The 20,578-nt window shown below is 42.1% G+C and overlaps 1 protein-coding gene across 25 annotated transcripts in view; it reads right to left on the bottom strand.

Annotated features, from left to right (window-relative positions):
- NEDD4L (NEDD4 like E3 ubiquitin protein ligase) overlaps window positions 1-20,578 on the bottom strand; it is a 255,657-nt gene that overhangs the window by 69,811 nt on the left and 165,268 nt on the right. For all 25 annotated transcript variants that reach the window (XM_083402672.1, XM_083402667.1, XM_083402666.1 and 22 more), the window contains one exon: window positions 629-679. In XM_083402672.1, the coding sequence (XP_083258798.1) occupies window positions 629-679 (51 nt within the window). The remainder of the gene's footprint in view (window positions 1-628; window positions 680-20,578) is intronic.

The raw sequence follows: 20,578 nt of genomic DNA on the forward strand, positions 1-20,578 counted from the left end.
TATGGTACGTTGCATCCGTTGCCTGTAGAGTGGCCAACAGCACAAGTTACACATTGGGTGTTGCATATCATCCTAATATATAAAAATGGTGCAGCTCCTGCCTATCTTATCCTTGGCTGAGCACCATCTGAACGGCTAACTCCATCCATCCCTAAATGCACTACTACTGATGCTAGAGTAAGTTACCAAATATGGGCTTGGTATCTATGTGTTTCTGTAGTCTGCAAAGGCCTATCATGGGGCTTTAGAAATTTGCCCTAAAGTTACAGAGGGGAAGGGAAAGCCACTCTTCTCCACACATGAACCAGATGATAGGGGTTTCTGGAGCTCCTCTCTTCTCTTTTGTTCCTCTACCCCACCCTGACATCATGCAGATTTGTGACTGTGATGCAGTACTACATTTTTATGTATATAGGAAGATATTGTTTAAACCAGGGATGGGGAGCCTGTAGACCCGCCCCCCCCCGATGTTGCTACCAACTCCCATAATCCCTGACAGTTGGCCCTGTTGGTTTGGAGTCAATGGGAATCGGAGTCCAGAAAGATCTGGAGAGTCACAGATTCCCCATCCTTGGTTTAAGCCAGGAGCTTGGATGCAGTAGAGAAGGTTGTAAATAAAATATCTTACCGGAAGATGATTAAGTGGCACATCCACTTGACCCAGGAAGTCGTCTCTGGTCTGTTAATGAAACAGAAAAGACATTAAATCATCATTAAGACATAATTTGTTCATTAAATCAGTCCAACTGATGACATTATATCATGCTAATTTCTGTAGCAGCCTTGAACATTATCAACTGCATACCCACAAAACGCCTCCCCTTACGGAGCAAATGTATTCTGTTAGTAAAAGCATTCCAATTATTTCTAACGTTGCTTCTGCCCTCACGCAGGCTCACATGATATTTAATAGTCGGTAAAAATAAAAGTTTGGATTTGGATTTGATATTCCGCCTTTCACTCCCTTTAAGGAGTCTCAAAGCGGCTAACATTCTCCTTTCCCTTCCTCCCCCACAACAAACACTCTGTGAGGTGAGTGGGGCTGAGAGACTGTGACTGGCCCAAGGTCACCCAGCAGCTGCATGTGGAGGAGCGGAGACGCGAACCCGGTTACCCAGATTACGTGACTACTGCTCTTAACCACTACACCACACTGTTGAGAGTCAAAAGTTGAGAGTCAAAAGCTCTGCAATGTTTTTCTTCATTTCAAAGTCAGCAAAAAGTGCACCAGAACCTCAGATGTGGTTAAAACAACGAGCCTTTTTTGCACTTTTGCACTATGGTGATGTTATTTCCTGCTGGAAAAGCAAGTTATTCTTTCTGAAAGAAAAGTTAATGCCCCCTTTAAGAGTTACATAAGTGCCTTCAGGCTCACTAAGCGTTCCTCAACGTAGAGATCTCCCTGTTCATTGCAATGGACAGATCTGGTCCATGCATGCAAAGTGATGACCAATTTCTCCGGGACAATAAATGACTTACTGTCCAAAGATTAATTACCTGCACATACTAGGAAGATAGGAAGTTCCCTTATACGGAGTTCAGCAATTGGTCCTTCTATCTCGGTATCATTTACATTGGCTGACACCAAAGTTTTCATACAGGAGAATGTGCCAACCATACCTAGGCATGCCATGTGCTGAAATGGGGATTTCTGGTATGCAAGACACATGCTCTATCACTGAGCTATGGCCCTCCCATATCTGTAAACAAATCCTGGACCAGGAATATGTTTTAGAATCAGCAGAGTTAAAAGCAAATTGGGAGAAACAGTTAAAAGCAAGTATATACAAGTTTTCAAAAGATGAATCAAAGCCAGGAATAGCTAAAAGCAGATTAAAACACATGTAACTTCTTTATATAAACAAACATAATTTTTATTAAATTTTCTAATTTACATTTCAAAGCAACCTTACATCAAAAACTTCCCTTTTTCTCTTTCCGTGGTTCATTTTGCATACATCCCTGCATATTTTACATGAACTAAACCGTTCAGTAATCCACTGTTACATCCATCAAAAATTATTTTCAGGGTTGAATTTATCTTAAAGCTACCAGCGTTTTTAAATAAACACAATTGTCACCCATATATTCAATAAACATTTTCCAGTCTTCTTTAAAAGTACATTCTTCTTGTTCTCTTACTCTATAAGTTAAAATATGTGAGCAGCGTATATTCCATCAGTTTATGTTTCCATTCTTCTTTAGTTGTTTGTAAATTGAGTCTTCTACTGCTAATCAGAGGCTTCCTGTTGAATCCGTTGGCTGATTCTGAATCTGTTGAATCTGTTGACTGAGCACCCATGCAACACAGAGGTGATATTGAAGCTTTTGTTTTTCTGAATTTTTTTTTGAATTTTTGTTTGTGTTGTTTTTTCATTTTTTTGACTGTGACTTGTTCTTCATTTTATGGGACTGACTTGTGACTGCGGCTTGTGACTCCGTTTTTGTGACTGTGTGGAACCCAGTTCAGCTACTAATTGATTGATTGTGTGACTGCAGAAATGGATAAAAGCCCTTCATCCAAACAATGACATGTAAGAAAAAATAATTTTAAATTTTATCATCTACAGTACTGTCTTATTTATTTTATAGTACAGTACATTGATTATTAAGGGACGCGGGTGGAGCTGTGGGTAAAACCTCAGCGCCTAGGACTTGCCGATCGCATGGTCGGCGGTTCGAATCCCCGCGGCGGGGGTGTGCTCCCGTCGTTTGGTCCCAGCGCCTGCCAACCTAGCAGTTTGAAAGCACCCTCGGGTGCAAGTAGATAAATAGGGATCGCTTACCAGCGGGAAGGTAAACGGCGTTCCGTGTGCTGCGCTGGCTTGCCAGATGCAGCTTGTCACGCTGGCCACGTGACCCGGAAGTGTCTGCGGACAGCGCTGGCTCCCGGCCTATAGAGTGAGATGAGCGCACAACCCTAGAGTCTGGCAAGACTGGCCCGTACGGGCAGGGGTACCTTTACCTTTTTACATTGATTATTGCTTTCATTTTATGGATCAATGGTTTCATTAGATAAAAATCATGTTAAATTACTGTTTTAGGGGTTGTTTTTAGAAGTCTGGAGTAATCCATTTTGCATTACTTTCTATGGGAAAGGATGCCTTGGTTTTAGAACGCTTTGGTTTTGGAACAGACTTCCGGAACGTATTAAGTTTGGGGACCAAGGTACCACTGTATAAGTATTCAATATGCTTATAGGTTGCATTGCATTGTTCTTGTTGGCATCTGTCCATCTCGGGAGACAATTGAAGACTGCGTCTTCAGGGGTGTAGCATTTTGGGGGAGTAAAGTGAAAGCTAATGCAATATTTTCAAACCTCGCCTTAAAAGAATTCCAACCTTCAGTTTAAAAGAGAGATTAGTTCATGAATTAGGGGTGGCATTATTTTTCTCCATCCTCCCCCCAAATGTCCACTTTTTCCACTGGAAAAAAATTAAATGAACTCAGTATAAAGATGGGGGATTTCTTTCTCCAATCTTCCAATTTCTGCATCACACCCTCCACCCCTGGACTTGCCCTTCCCTTCAATTCTCTCTCCTATTTTCAAATGTTGAACTGTAAGCTCCACACAACTAGGTCCTGTGTTTCTTTTCGTTGTTCTGTAAATCACCTGGTATATTAATTGTTGTTGTTGTTTAGTCATTTAGTCGTGTCCGACTCTTTGTGTCCGCATGGACCAGAGCATACCAGGCACTCCTGTCTTCCACTGGCCAAAGTACTGGAGCCTCAGATTCAGGGTCTGTCCTTCCAGTGAGCACTCAGGGCTGATTTCCTTCAGAATGGATAGGTTTGATCTTCTTGCAGTCCATGGGACTCTCAAGAGTCTCCTCCAGCACCAGAATTCAAAGCATCAATTCTTCGGCGATCAGCCTTCTTTATGGTCCAGCTCTCACTTCCATACATCACTACTGGGAAAACCATAGCTTTAACTATACAGACTTTGTCGGCAAGGTGATGTCTCTGCTTTTTAAGATGCTGTCTAGGTTTGTCATTGCTCTTCTCCCAAGAAGCAGGAGTCTTTTAATTTCGTGACTGCTGTCACCATCTGCAGTGATCATGGAACCCAAGAAAGTAAAATCTCTCACTGCCTCCATTTCTTCCACTTCTATTTGCCAGGAGGCGATGGGACCAGTGGCCATGATCTTAGTTGTCTTTGTCCATGGAGTTTTCTTGGCAGGGATACTTGAGTAGCTTGCCTGTTTCTGCTCCAGGTGGAACACGTTTAGTCAAAACTCTGCACTATGACCTATCTATCTTGGGTAGCCCCGCATGGCATAGCTCATAGCTTCACTGAGTTGTTCAAGCCCCTTCGCCATGACAAGGCAGTGATTCATGAAGGAGTGTATATTAATGGTACAAATGAAAAAAAGGGACGCGGTTGGCTCTGTGGGTTAAAGCCTCAGCGCCTAGGGCTTGCCGATCGAAAGGTCGGCGGTTCGAATCCCTGCGGCGGGGTGCGCTCCTGTCGTTTGGTCCCAGCACCTGCCAACCTAGCAGTTCGAAAGCACTCTTGGGTGCAAGTAGATAAATAGGGACCGCTTACTAGCGGGAAGGGTAAACGGTGTTTCCGTGTGCGGCTCTGGCTCGCCAGAGCAGCGATGTCACGCTGGCCACGTGACCCGGAAGTGTCTTCGGACAGCACTGGCCCTCGGCCTCTTTGAGTGAGATGGGCTCACAACCCTAGAGTCTGTCAAGACTGGCCCGTACGGGCAGGGGTACCTTTTACCTTTACAAATGAAAAGGAAAACCTTAAACAGTGCACAAGCTGGCTGCTTCTCTACCTGGTGTCCCATGGTAGTTGGAATACACTGAAAATGCTTTCCAAATTCTAACTAATACATTAATTTAAACTTCTGATCTAAATGTGCTGTACTCTTGCTGCTTCATTTAAGATAAAAAACAAAATTAGCCTTAGGCTTCTAAAATGCCTAATTATTCTGTCAAATTAGAAACTGCCCATTATTCACTGACTAGCAGAAAGTGAACTGACTGACATTTGAAATGCTTATTCCATCAAACTGAAGGACAGGGAGACAAAAAAATGTGGAGATACTGATAACATGAAAGATTATTTGAAAGATGCAAATTATACCTTGGAGCAAGTTCTGCAGAAACAGAAGTTACAGGAATGGGCAGCCTTTGCTATAGCTTCATTAGGCAATGTTTAATGTCATTCATTAGCTAATTTCTTGGACAGCAACAAATCCACCCAATTTAAACAAGGCATGAAATCCATCCATTTATACAACTGTGACTAAGATCCATTCAACTAGTTCTGTGTGTCCAAACATATTTTGGACTTGCATTTCACGAATCCTATCTAACCAGATGGTTCTGAAACTTTGAAGTTGTAAAGGAAGTCTGTGATACCTTTTAACATCCTTTCAGTAAATTCCCCAAACATTTGATAGATTTTTACAAGTTAGCATGACCCACATACTGCTAGACTTTGGGTTTTTACTACTGCTGCTGCTGTGATTGAGGTATTAGTATTAATAACAACAACAATTTGTTGCTGTAATTTTACAAAAGAAAAAATAATAATACGCAACATTTCAATAAAACCATTATAAAACCCAGCATATGCAACAGCAAATATTTCTACTATGGATTTTTCACACATTTTACTTACCAAGCAAAAGTAAATTTATTAATTTAAGCCGGATATCTTTTGAAATCCCAAGTCGTGTTACAACTTTTCAGAACCCCGTATTTTTGGAATTTGAAAGTTGAAAAATTCAACGTGTCCTACTGTGGGAGGACTTGTCTTCAGGTTTGCAACGTGGCCAGCAATGTCACAAGACTCTCTGCCAGACCCAGACCAGCAGGTTGTATTACTGCGTAAGTGTGATATAGGGACAAAGGATGACCTGGTTGCACTTGGGTTCAGAAAGGCCTAGGGCAGGCATGGCCAAACTTGGCCCTCCAGCTATTTTGAGACTACAATTCCCATCATCCCTGACCACTGGCCCTGTTAGCTAGGGATGATGGGAGTTGTAGTCCCAAAACAGCTGGAAGGCCAAGCTTGGCTATGCCTGGTCTAAGGTGTGCCCATTATCTCACCAGGCCATGAGGACAGCCAACTATGGAACATTATAGTAGCAAAGGAAATTGGGAGACTAAAGGTGGACAACACAAAGCAAGTATCAACTTGTACTGAACAGTAAGAACTTCAGGAGCTGAGGAAGGGGGGCATGTCTGTGTGTCTCCTTGTCCAGCACGACCACTCACTTTTGTCCCTAGAACCACGACATGAATCCAAACTAGGCGATTAGGAGACTCTTTCAACGAACAGGAAAGGAACTTGCTCCAACCTTGAGAGTCAAAGCAACTCTTCCAAAATGGAAAAGGAAAGAGAGGGAGTAGGGAGGGTCTCTTTCTCTGATCCATATCATCAGGCTTCAAAGACCAATTACTTGCTCTAAGGAAAAGCAAACGTTTTAACCGGTCAGCTTAACAATCATGCTATTCACTTGTGCGCAGATTGCTTTAGGTGGAAATATGGCTACTGAAGTGAACAGGCATAGAAATACGCTTCAGCCTCCTTGCTTCAGTAAAAACAACAACATGGGTGAGTTATTGCAATACCAGACTGGACTCAAGTGATCAGAATTCGAATATTGTTACCCCAGTGCCTTTATCATTATTATTTTTTACTTCCATGTAGTCTCCCAATACATGAATTTACTTGAATACACCACATGGAAACAAGATGTTAACACTACGGTGATGGCTATTAAATGTGAATCTTTGCAGCGTTTCTAGTGCTTTCTCCAAATGGATATTCCCTCCTCGCCCACTCTAATCTTCAATGCTGAATGAAATATTAAGAGAGATTTAAGGGTGCAATTCACTGTCTGAAGGGCTATAGGATTGGGCAGTTTCCTGAGCTTGGAATTTCCCCAAGAACTTTTTTGGTCTGGCTTCAGAAGGCCTTGAAATGGGACTGTAAAGAGACCAGGAAGCACGATGGGGCATTGGCATTCTTCTCGCTCACCATCAGGTACTTTATACCACACAACGGCCAAACTTTCTGGGTGTGCAATGGGAGAGGGTCCCACCGCCAAGGCGTATGAGGCAGTCCGATGGGGGTTTGTGGGGAGACGTGAAAATGAACAGGGCATGTTCCACACTATGGGTTTCCAACGCCTCTTGACCCAACATCAATTACAAGATCTTCAGATGATTATGAAGATGGGTAAGAGGCACTTAAGAGATTGTCTCTTCAGGTCCGATGCAGAAAGGGATTTAACCACGATTGCCTCTACCCAAAGTTCATCATGGTTCCCACTTATCAAAACGGAGCACATCCGAGCTAGTTATATTACAAAGCTCCCACTTGCCGTACTAAGAATCGCTTTTACAAAATTACGATTCAAATTGATGCCCTCGGTGGTGGTGGGTGGCCGGTACGGCAAAATACAGTACAAGGAGAGACTTTGTCTGTGTGGGCAACCTTGCGTAGAGGACCTCTACCACTATTTATTGCAATGCCCGCTATATATAGAACCAAGAGACCGATTTATAAAACCCCTGTTTAGAAATGGAACACACTCGAACAGGACGTAAAGGGTGAAATGGCTGCTGAGTGATGCTGATTTCTTCGTAACTTATAAAGCAGCACTATATGGGTTGGCAGCTAAGAAGATCAGGAGAAAAGAACTAGATAAAATAGCGGTCAATTGCAAAGGTGATTCAGACATTTAGGCTGGCACATTCTATCTGAGAACCCCCTGCTATTCTATCGTATGCAACAAATAATTTCTAGAAGACGTGACCGTGGTTTATTGTATTTGCAGTGCCTGAGGTTTTTATGGTTATTGTTGTTATTCTTTTTGTTTCCTTTGTGAATGATGCCATGGCCTTTGGCTAGTGCAATCAAGTTTATGATGATGATGCTATGGGTTGGGTCACAAAGTTTGGTCAACCAAGTGATATTAAGTGACCAATCCACCACCACCCCTATTTAGACAGATAGGCCTCCTCTGCTGGCAGCACCCCAGCATCCCTCATTGCCTCTCTCCTGTACCACCCCTTTCGCTGCTAAGTGTAGTGGGGATTGCCTAACAACAGGCAATAATTTCAGAAACTTATCCTGACAACAACATCAACCCCAGTCCATCTGATTGGGTTGCCCCAGCCACTCTGGGTGGCTTCCAGCAAAATCTATTAAAAAACCCACAGTAAAACATCAAACTAAAAGCTTCCCGATATAGGGCTGCCTTCAGATGTTTTCTAAAAGTCACATAGTTGTTTATTTCCTTGACATCTGACAGGAGGGTGTTGCACAGGGTGGGTGCCACTACCAAGAAGACCTTCTGCCTGGTTCTCTGCAACCTCACTTCTCGCAGCTTAGGGAACCAACCACCAGAAGGCCCTCCGAAGTGGAACTCACTGTCCGGGCTGTGAAGACACTCCTTTGAGTACACAGGGCCAAGGCTGTTTAAAGCTTATTGATCCGGATACACGTTCAGCATTTCTACACCACTCTCTTCCCTCCTGTCATTTCCCCTGCCATTTACCATTTTGCAACAGGAATCCATTCTGACTAGCCCCCACCACCACCCTGGCTGTGGACCCTACCTCATGAAAAGCACAGAAATCTCTTGGGATTGCCTTATAAAGCCTGCCCTTCCCAACAAAACCTCACATTGTAAAAGCAAGGCCTCCCCTGAAAAGGAATTACCGTATAAGACTAGGGGGGTTTTTTACTAAAAAAATAGGTTTAAAATTGGAAGTGCTGAGGGGTGTTTTCTTAATCTGGAGTCCCCAAAAACAGGGGGTGTCTTATACATGGGAGCGTCTTATACATGGAAAAATACGGCAGATAGCACCAACAGCAGGATTAACTAAGATTACGATCTGCCTCTTGCTTTCGACTGAAACGGCTGTTCTGTGAGAGAAAGCCCCGAATCAAGGCAATGATCATACATTCAGCTGAGAAGGGCTAGCGAGGGACTGAATGCAGCCATTAATTAGAGACTTGGCAGGGAGACAACAGACATGTTCCTTGTGCAAAAGTCACTGTCATTGTCCTCTTGGCATTTCTCTCTGTTCTGTGTCACTACAGTGGGGCAGTGGAGATAACAGCAGCATATGGCTTGGAGGCTGGAGGTGAGACTACAGGCTTGGGTGGGAGGTGTTGAAATTCCCCGAGACAGGGTTCTGCCTGCGTGAGGAAACAACACTTTAAGGTCACCGACCTAGACCAGCACATTTGTTCCTAGCAATTAAACGACGGAATTGATTTGGGGTTCTACGACTGCATGCTATCTGCCGGCACTGAGTGAGAGTCTGCCGTCAGTATACAAACAACAGAATCCACAGAACAAACTTCAAGCTTTGTGTTTTAAGCACACACTCATCACACAGACTCATTAAGACCTGTGTTTTATTTTATTTTCTTTCTTTTTCTTTTCAAAGATCTTGATTGAAACTCAACATAATAACCAAAATTCCCAATGATTCCCTCACATAAAATATAATATCTAAATCACAACAATTGCATAATTATACACTTAATTATAAAACCCATCACCCACCCTCTACTTCCCTCCACAGCAGTTCGACTTCTGTATATTTCTTTCTACCTTTCCCCCCCTTGCATTCTATAATAAATTATTTTTGTTAAATTCTGATTTTTCCTTCTTTCTTTCTTTGTTTTGTTATTGCTTACATTTTTTATTCTAAGCCTATTAGCATGTCATTTTTAGAACAATATTTTGACATATAATCTTCGAAATACTTCCACACCATCCTTAACTTTTGATTTGATTGATATCTTATAATTGAAGTTAATTTTGTCAATTCTATATACTCACTTAATTAGTGGGGTTGCAAGGAAATTGGTGGGCTTGCAAGGAAATAAAGAAGTTTTGGGGAATAATACATGAGGAACTTAAGAAAATGCTAAAAAAAAAACCTTGATAAAAAATCCTGAAGCTTATCTGTTAGGGTTGGTGGACAAAGACATACCACATATGAAAAAAACAATATTTTTATATGCAACAACAGCTGTCAGGGTAGTGATTGCTACTAAATGGAAATCTCAGGACATACCAACAAAGGAAGAGTGGATTTGTAAATTAAGACCTCTGTTTTTCCTTTATCTACCCACGACAAGCCAACAAATGTCCGTCCTCAAAAACGGTTATAGCAATAATCGATCCTTTGACAGTGGAATGGTCTCCCCCCAGGAGGTTGTGAACTCTCCTTCCTTGGAGACTGGATGGCCATCTGTCCTGGATGATTTCGCTGAGATTGGGGTTGGACTAGATGACCCTCGGGATCCCTTCCAACTCATATAATTCCATGATTCTATGAATCTATGATGGTACTTATTGTGTATCATTTTACTCGGTGACAGGGCTGCCTTGACTATTTTATGCAAAGGTGGGATACAAATACAGAAAACATAGAAATAAAGCCGGTGTTGTTTACATGGGAAGAGGGGAAATTGCGTTTGTAAATATTCGCGGAGTATACCCTCTGGGAAGAGCACATTTTGGGTGCATTTCGAGTTTATACTTATCAGTTACTACTGATAATGCACACTGCATGGGCAAGTCATGTGCTGCACCTCTCCCCTTTGGATTGGGCAATGCTAATGATGTCACTGTCACGATTACCTAGTACAAAGTACAGTTTAACCAGATAATAAAGCTCAATTGCATTGTAAAATTGAGTATACATAGCTGTCAACGTTTCCCTTTTTTAAAGGGAAATTCCCTTATTCCGAATAGGATTCCTCACAAGAAAAGGGTAAAGTTGACAGCTATGTGAGTATTCCCAAGAAGATCTCCTTCGGTTTGGAATTTTTGTTTCGCACTTGTTTGGCACTACTTAAAATGTTTTCTCCAGGCAAGCCGACCCAGACGTGTAAAGCTGGCATGCTTTTTAATCTGAAATTTTATTGCAGAGGGTTAGACTACAGGAGCCTTGGGGTCCTTTCCAACTATACAATTCTGTGATTCTATATTATAATACACATTTTAAGATGCTGATTTTATTTATACAGTCACACCTTGGTTCTCGAATTTAATCCGTTCCGGGAGTCCATTCGACTCCCGAAACGATTCAGAAACCAAGGCGGAAGCTGCGTCGGACTTTCGGCTCCTGAAAAACGTTTGCAAACCGGAACATGTTCGGGAGCTGTTTTGTTCGACAACGAAGGCATTCTACTACCAAGGTACGATTGCATTGAGAATTTTTTAAAGCTTTGACTTTTAGTGACCATTTTAATGCAAGTTTTATATTCTTAGCAAACCACTTAGAAGTTTTACAATTAAGTGGTATGCGAATTTTGTTAAATAAATAAAAGAAATATGGTGCAAGGAGTCCTGGGATCTGTAACTCCCAGAGTGCCTGATGGCCCTATTGGGTGCCCTGGATAATTCTATATCCCAAGACTCCTTACTAACCCTGCCCATTATCAGACGTTTGCTTTACAGTATTTGGCGCTTGTAAAAGCACCACTTCCACAGAGTGAAGTGGCTGAGAGGGCATCTATGGCGTAAGGCAGTTTTTCAAATAAACCCAAGCGGTTAACTCTTGCAGTCCTACTGAGCACTCAGGCAGTCCAGAAAATTGTATTTCCCAGGTTCCCTGGCACCTGGAATGCTGTTTCAATATACTAGTGCCAAGGGAAAATTAGGTTGTGCAGAGACACCTCCTGTTGCTGCCACAAGGAAAGAGGCTATGAGGTGGGGGATCAGATATCACACAGCTACCGTATTTTTCACTCCATGAGACACCCCTTTTTCCTCCTAGAAGGGGGAAATGTCTGTGCATCTTATGGAGCGAATGTGTGGTCCATCGCTGGCTCCCTTTCCGGCCCCTTGCCCAGGCCTCCACGGTTGAATGTTCTGCAGAAGGAGGCTGTTTGTTTCCCCAGCGACATGTGACTGGCTGATTAGATTATCTGCCTGGAAACTGTAGAAACAGCTCCCTTTCCTTTCCTAAAGAAGCTGCAGAACTGTGAGTTGAACCCCATAAAAACAGGATTTTTTCCTTTTGCAAAGTAAGCTCAACAACTTTGAGCTGATCCTCAAAAAAAGGGGGCTTTCCCCCTTTCCTCCTCTGAAAACTAGGTGTGTCTTATGGTCAGGTGCATCTTATGGAGCAAAAAATACAGTAATCATTCCAGCAAACGCTTTAGAAGGGGGGGGGGGGAGAATTTTGTGAATGTGCTTTAAAATGCCAAACTATGTTGCAGGTCGTAAGGGAAAAATACCTCAGACGCACAGCATCCCTATTGTTCAATTAATGCCATTTCAACGATCATTTTGAGAAAACTATACCATAATTTCTCGCTCAGCCCCATCTCCCTATCTGTTCATATCAAGCCCAGAGGATAAGGGGGGAAACGGGAAAAGTTTCTAATTAATTTTTTTCTATTCCACCCCACCCGCAAGCCAGGTTTCATGTCTCTACTCAAAAGGCACATTTTTCACTTGCACTTTGTGGGTTTAGTATCGGGTTTCCACTGACATTTTTGTCTTAGCACAGTTGAGACAGAGCTGCTCTGCGATTGTTCAGCGATTATATAATTTGAGCAAAATTCACATTTTGCTATTATTTCATCCCCCAGTATGCTGACAACTGGATTACTCATTATGCCCCTAAGCGTACAATATAATTCCACACGAGAGCCGTGCCATTTTTTTTACTATTTCGATTGTGTTCTTCTAGCTTTGAGTTTTGTTTTTAAATATTTGTGAGCCACTCAAAGAACACAAGTGGGAAACCATGGAGGGAGGGGAGAGACAATCATGATTAATAATAATAATAATAATAATAACGCATCAAAAAGTGGCAATGTGTTTAAACCATAATGCTATTTTATTCCGTCCTCCCTTTTTAAATCTAAAAAAACCACAGGGAAACACACCAGGAGGGACCCTGTAGAGTAATCCAATCATTGTACAGCCTGATCCTGTGAGCTGCTGTATCCACAAATAGAACTGATTCCTGTGCAATATCACAAATTGTAACCTGCATAACCATTTAACCTACATTTTACACTTGAGCTACAACGTGTCACCCACAGCCTTTTAAGAAATCATTTCAAGCAACTTATTAATCAGATTTAAAAGGATTTAACACGAGAAATTTCCTTATAACAGCCTCATTCATCTCATTAAACGGTTTATTTGGATAACCAGAAGTCTAGAAGAAAGAGTGTGGCAAGCCTGTACAAAGACACCCAGATATGTGTTTCTGTGAGTCTTTCCATCCCCAGAGCTGTCTTTCCCAGTTGCCTTGCAGCCAGCTGCTGGGAAGGAAACAAAAGCCCAAACACTGGCCTATCTTAGTCCTGTGTGTTTTTTTAATTAAAAAACCCCAACCGCACGAGACCGCAGTGCATCTACTTTTCAAGTTTCTGTTTCCGACAGTAATTGCGTTGTAAAGGAAGAGATATTTTAATTGCAGGAACTCACTTCCAACTTGTCAACTTTCTGTTTCATCCAGTGCCACAGTTTTTTTTGTTGTGCTGTGTTGCTACGCTCGTCTCCACATTTTGCCAGTAGGCCACTGTACTAACCGGGGCTATCCAATTACTCCAAGTTATTTTTAACTGGAATATTTAAAATAAGCATTTCACCCTCTGCTGTCCTTTTGTTTGTAAACAATAAGGCCTGAAGCAGGACGAGTCCCATCCTTTTGGCAAGGCGCTGAACAGGACAGTGATTGAAAAGGGGTGAATCCATGCCAAGCGAACAACGTGGAAGGAAATTGGTCACACAAGAACTGCTTTTCACAAGGCAGCTGTCTTCCTTACGCCATTTTATTGAGAATCAGTCAAGAAGGACTATATTATTCTCTAATCCATAAAGAAGGCTGATTGCCAAATAAATGATTCTTTTGAATTATGGTGCTGGAGGAGACTCTTGAGAGTCCCATGGACTGCAAGAAGATCAAAGCCATCCATTCTGAAGGAAATCAGCCCTGAGTGCTCACTGGAAGGACAGATTGTGAAGCTGAGGCTCCAATACTTTGGCCACCTCATGAGAAGAGAAGACTCCCTGGAAAAGACCCTGATGCTGGGAAAGATTGAGGGCACGAGGAGAAGGGGACGACAGAGGATGAGATGGTTGGACAGTGTTCTTGAAGCAATTAACGTGAGTTTGACCAAACTGCAGGAGGCAGTGAAAGACAGGAGTGCCTGGCGTGCTCTGGTCCATGGGGTCACGAAGAGTCGGACACGACTAAACGACTAAATAACAACAACAACCCCCTTTAAAATAAAAGATCACAAGTAGGGCTAGGCGATATCTGGTTTTCAACATCGTGATATATCACCAGCTAAACATTGCAATATCCTGGCTTTATATCATGATGTCTGAAAAAAGGATGAAGTTGTGTAGCGGCATCAGATGGCTTCTCAGTTTTCCCCACATCGTGATTTTTGCCAGCTCCTGCTCTTGTGATTCTTTCAATTTCTTGTTTAGTCACAACCGCCCTAAGTTGTCTAAAGAACTGACATGATGTGCTGCTGACATGAGTAAGACGCTGAGGGCTTTTAAAACTCCTTGCAATTCTTCTACCAAGATGTCCCAACACTGAGTAGAAACGTGGCACATTATGCTCATGATTTTATGACCTGATTTGTCTTCACTAGTTTACTTTCCCCTTCATGAAGCAGGCGAGAGCTGAGCTGGCAAAGTTAACAGGGGCTGTAGAAATCGAGAGTAACATTGTCCAGCTTCACGGTTTTCCCACGTGATTTCTGCATAGCCACACACATATATCGCCAGGTCAAAAATTATGAAACTGATATCACAAGATGGACTTAGAAACAGCTTTGGGCTATATATCACCCAGCCCTAACACACATCATGATTCACAATATATTGCCAGGTCAAAAATTATGTAACTGATATCACAATATGGACCAGTTTGGGGAGCAATATATTGCCCAGCCCTAATCACAAGTTTTGTTCTCCAATATTTTTTTAAAAAAACAAGAGTCCCACATGAAATCCATGGACATCCAAAGGAAATCATTTGAGAACTTTGTTCTAGGATAGTAATTTCTCTTTCATTGCAACGTTGACAAAACACAGCTGGTATCACTAGGGACAGATATGGTAAACCCAGGCCCATTTTAACAAAAAGCATAAACAGCAGTATGTGTGGTTATGTTCATTTGCGACACTAAAGGAAGTCCTTTGTTGTGCTTTTTACTGACAGAGGCCAGAAATATCCCTAAAGCATGCTGTTCATATCTAAGCCATTACTAACAGTTTTTTTGCTGCTTAAAGGGAATAGAAAGACCTGGAAATAATGTCACTGTGTTCATCATTTGCACTGCATTTCAATCATGACAGCCGCCTACCATAGCAAGTGTCATATTAGCACTGCCCTGGGGTGAATGACAGCAGTTGTCATTTTTTAATAGCCCCTTTCTCTATATAGGATCGTTATCATTGCATTGCCTGCTGCTACTTTGGAATGGACATGTATGCATATCGTGATCAGGTCTGTTCTGCAAAAGCGCTTATCAGCAATCACAATGCAAATGAAACTCAGCCAGTGGCAGTAACAAATATATGCACTAAGAGGCAAGAAAAAGAATAAGCGGGAGAGCGGGGACTAGCTCAACTAGGCTTCAGCCAAGTTGTTATGGGATTATCTTAGTACACTATGTAATAAAATTGTAAGGGTGTCGTCATGCTGCGGTTTGTGTGGCACACAGGTCCAGGCAGGTGAGCGGAGTGAATTGCCTGCTATTATCTCAGAGCTCATATGGGGAAAGGCAGGCTTTATATATAGGGGTCCTGAGTCATGTAAGGCGTCAAAACCAGCAGTATGATCTTTAGGTGACTACTTGCCACAGGCAATGTCTGGAGGGAGGTGAGAATCCTATGATTCCCTGATTTATATTTGCAAGAACAGGTTATTTGTTATTTTTATTTCTGCAAGGGTCTCTGTCATGGTTTCCAACTCTGCAGAACCCTCTGCTTTTCAGCCCTGGGCAACTCCCCATATCTATCTATCTATCTATCTATCTATCTGAAACAATATATAGAAAAATAGGTAAGACAGATAACCATGAACACATTGCCATGAGTATCTATCATTACTGCACCCACAAGAAAAAAAGGAGTGGGGGAAATGAGATGATCTTTATACTTGAACGAAACAGAGAGAAAAGATTTATCGCAACATGCAATATGCTCTTTGCCATAGCAAATCAGATCACTAGTCATCAAATATTGTATTATGCCTCTAGCAATGCATGCTAAGTCATGTTTAAGAAAGATAGAAATGGAAAGGGGAAAGGAATAAGAAAATCAAGATAGGTCCAGTGTGTCAAATGAAAAAGCAATGCAGTGTACTATTTCATAAATTGGTTTTTTTAAAAATAAAATACAAGTCAGCTTGCAATTAAAAGCAATCATCATCTGTCTAGTGTCCAAACACTCCATATACATTATCCTCTTGCAAGAATAATGAGAGGCAATTGCTTTTCCTGTCACCTGCATATTCAGATAGAAAAATAAAACCACAGAATTTCAGAGCTGGAAAGGACCACAAGGGTCATCCAGTCCAACCCCCTGCAGGAATTACTTGCCCAATGTGGGGCTTCAACCCATGACCCTGAGATTAAGAGTCTCATTCTCTACCAACAGAGCCATCTCAGCATGCTAATAACTTGATGGAAAATAACAGTAATTAAATTAAAAGTACAGTGGTGCCTCGCAAGACGAAATTAATTCGTTCCGCGAGTCTCTTTGTCTAGCAGTTTTTTCGTCTTGCGAAGCAACCCTATTAGCGGCTTAGCAGATTAGCGCTATTAGCGGTTTAGCGGCTATTAGTGGCTATTAAAAGTTTAAGGGATTAGCGGATTAGCTGCTAAAAGGCTATTAGCGGTTTAGCGGCTTAGAAAAAGGGGGTGGGGAGCGGAAAAAAATCTCAAGACTCGCAAGACATTTTTGTCTTGCGAAGCAAGCCCATAGGGAAATTCGTCCTGCGAAGTGCATTGAAAAACGGAAAACCCTTTCGTCTAGCGGGTTTTCCGTCTTGCAAGGCATTCGTCTTGCGGGGCACCACTGTAGTTGGATGGTGATATGGTTCACTGTCAAACAGTGAGCAGGTGGACGATATCCAAATACCTTGCCTGTAGTTCATCAGAAGCATAAAGGACTGAGCGACATCAGATCAATGGCAAAGCAGGGTTTCGGTTTAGCTCTCCTGCATACTTTTACATTCATTTATTTAGAATGGCAACATTCCAGCCATAAAAATCCACTTCCATGCTATGAAAACCTGATAAGCTATGAGTCTTTCAGAAACCATACCATCCCTACCCAGTCAAGGATTTGCAAAGCACAGAGTATTGCAAGGCTGATCCTGATTTCTATCTACTCAAAGGTATCTGCAAGAGGATATGTGTTCCACAGAAGGGAAACACAGAATAAATGGGGAGAGGGAAGCCACTACGCCATGATTTTGGAGAACCTCAAAATGTCTTCTGGGGAGGAAAGATGTCTTTTAGAATGAGAGAAATGCTTTCTCAAGCAAGGTTTGCTCACTCAGAACGTGTAACACAAAGATTTCTATGCAAGACAATATCTGCATTGGAGAATGACTACTCCTGTGTAACAGTGATGCAGGATCAGAAAGGTTTTCTAAAATGGATTTTCCCCAGTGCTTTAAATTTAAACATGGGCACTATCAATCAGAAAGCAAAGCACTCTCTCACGTCTAAATGAGTAGGATTTTGAACGTCCTTCTGGCTTGTGTACTGTGTAGCTTTCTACAGGAAAAAAAGAATAAAAGAGGACCCGTTTTCTGTGGGGGACCTTAAATATAACATTAACATCGCAAAAGGGAATTGACTGGCTTTATTCACACATATTGATCTACTTCTCAAATAGGCATTTTTAAGGGCTTTTTTTTTTTTTTTTAACTCTTTCCCAATCTCTGATATATATATTTTGCTCTAGTTTGGTCAGAATTGAGTATACACTTCCAGAGTTAATGCTAAATGCATTACTTCTGGTAAATGAGCCACCATAGCCGTTAGAGGGTCATGAAAATTTGTGTCCCAGGCTTTTTTGACTCGTCTACCCATGTAGTATCTGAAACCCAAGGGGTGAATTGGTTGCCAGATGTGAATTTTTCCCCAGCTCTCCTACTCAAATACAGTGGAACCTCGGTTGTCAAATGTAATCCGTTCCAGAAGACCGTTCAACTTCCGAAACGTTCGACGACCGAGGCGCAATGGGCTGTCAGCAAGTTCAGTGGGAAAATTGAGAAATGTGCCTTGGAAGCCGTTCAACTTCCGAGGCGTGTTCGAAAACGGAAGCAATTACTTTCGGGTTTTCGGCGTTCGGGTTCCGAATCGTTCGGCTTCCAAGAATCTCAAAAACTGAGGTTCCGCTGGACTTCTTTCTAGGAGCCAACAACTGGCCGCAATAGCTACTTAAAAAACAACAGTGAGTTGCCTCAAATGTATGAGAGAAAAGCAAAAGATAAGCATTTTCAATTCATTAAAAATAATTCTACACGTTGTCTGGGGAGGGAGGAGCACTGGGCTGGGGGCGGAGGAGCTAAAGTGAGCATAATCTGAAGATTTCTGTGAGCATAGAAAGGAATCAGCACTTAAGCGCAGTAGAGCTAATTATGAGGATTTAACAGCTCAACAGAGAACAAAATAATTTATTACAGGGACAGAAATGTATCATTAATCGAGCTTCCCTGTTTTCAAGCTTAAGGCGCACATACACACAAAACACATAGCTCCAGGGACAAGCTTTCATTAAATTCCTAAAGCAATGCATTTGCTTTATTTAGCTGAATAGGGAGCTTGTCCATTATTTAGATAATGTAAACCGAATGCTAAACTAAAAGCGCTGCTTCTAACAAAAACAGAATTTAGATTTGCATAATGCCACACTGCTCTTGTTCCAGTCAGTACTATTAGGATAAATAATGGAATTAATTCCTGCAATTTGTATCGCAAATTTGAATACTCAAGGGTCCTCTTTACATAGATTGGCTGTGTCCAGATACTGCCCTGTACCACAGTGTGCTTCTATGCTCAAATCTGCAACAGCCCACAGACCAGGGTTTGCGAGAAGCTGCCAAATCAGGATTATCAAGCTACGGTTGAAACTGGCTTGTAAACCAAAGTTTATATGCTGCTGTTTGCCGTTACATGTGAATTTGCAAACCAATGGCAGGGACGCTGCTCTACCAGAATAGGCTGCTGGAGATGGGAGTGAACCTTTGAAAATGAATGCTGAGCTGGTGGACGTGAGACAAGGCGCTTGGGAGCACAGTATGTCTGAGGTAATTTTAGAATCTCAAACCCTCAGTGGAGGTTTCAACCATGGTTAGCACAAATCATAAGAATGCATACCTTATAATAAATTAGAGACTTGGTCCATTTAGCCCTGTTGTGTGTGTTTTTTTAATCCACTCTAGCCACCACCTGAAATTATATGCTCACACCTCCAGAACTTTCCACATGCTGTCAGAATCCCACCGCTCCAAATGGTTGGCTCCCATTGAAAGCATTGAAAGAACCTGTGGCCTATCACTCGAGTCACTGCTCATTCTCCCACAATTGGAATCATTCCAGACAATCAAGTGCAGAATCCTAGAGACTGAATTCAAAAACCCTTTGCAGCACAGCCAATAAAACCTGTTCCCCATTGGGGCTGGGAATTCCACCCTCGTTTGGCCAGGACACTCCATATTTGCACCAATTTTATGATCCCCACCTACGCAGAGCTTTTTCCCTCACAAGATTTAAAGTCTTACCACCCATATTCTGAAAGATACTGTCCTCGTGGCACAAAACAGGTCAAATCCATCACACACGTTTTATTTTATTGCCCATTTTATGCAAAAATATATGATAAGTACTTTGGTTCCCGTAATGAAGGAGGGGATTTATCGCACTGACTCTTCCAGGGTTGTGGAGAATGTGGCAAGATTTTTGAGTGATGCCATGAAATTATGTCCTAAGAGCCCTTTTCATCATACCTCACGATGTCTGGACAGTTTTATCCTAAAGTATCTCCTGCTATGTTTTGCTAACCATGTTGTGTTCTGATCCATGTATATGGTGCACTTTTTCTATGCCAGTAAAGGAGCTTGATTGATAGAACGCCTCTGATCATTGTTTTTCTTCTTCTTAATTGCTGGTTCATGTTGGTTTTTTATTCTGCAGACTGCTTTTGTACGTAAAGTTTCGATTCTTTCGTTTTCATGCGTTTTATTGATGTTTCAACTCTTTGTAAGGCAGCCTGGAGACGTGTTGAAGGGCAGGGAATAAATTAAGTGCATATACGCCTGAAATTTCTATGCGCCCAAAGAGCTAGGATAGTGTGTGCTTGTCTTCCATCCAATCCTTTTCCATGTGAGAAACAGGCTGCTGGGGGAGTAATGGGAACTGCGGAATCTTTCCTTTGAGCTTTTCACGAAAAGATCCTATAAAAAAAGATATTTTTATGTGACCTGTATATGCTGCCTCTGGGCAGGGAGTTGAATGAGACATATCAGGGCAACTAATTGCCTGGCGTGCTCTGGTCCATGGGGTCACGAAGAGTCGGACACGACT

This window comes from Podarcis tiliguerta (genome assembly GCF_965153285.1).
Source record: "Podarcis tiliguerta genome assembly, chromosome: 11".
In the NCBI taxonomy this organism is placed as follows: domain Eukaryota; kingdom Metazoa; phylum Chordata; class Lepidosauria; order Squamata; family Lacertidae; genus Podarcis; species Podarcis tiliguerta.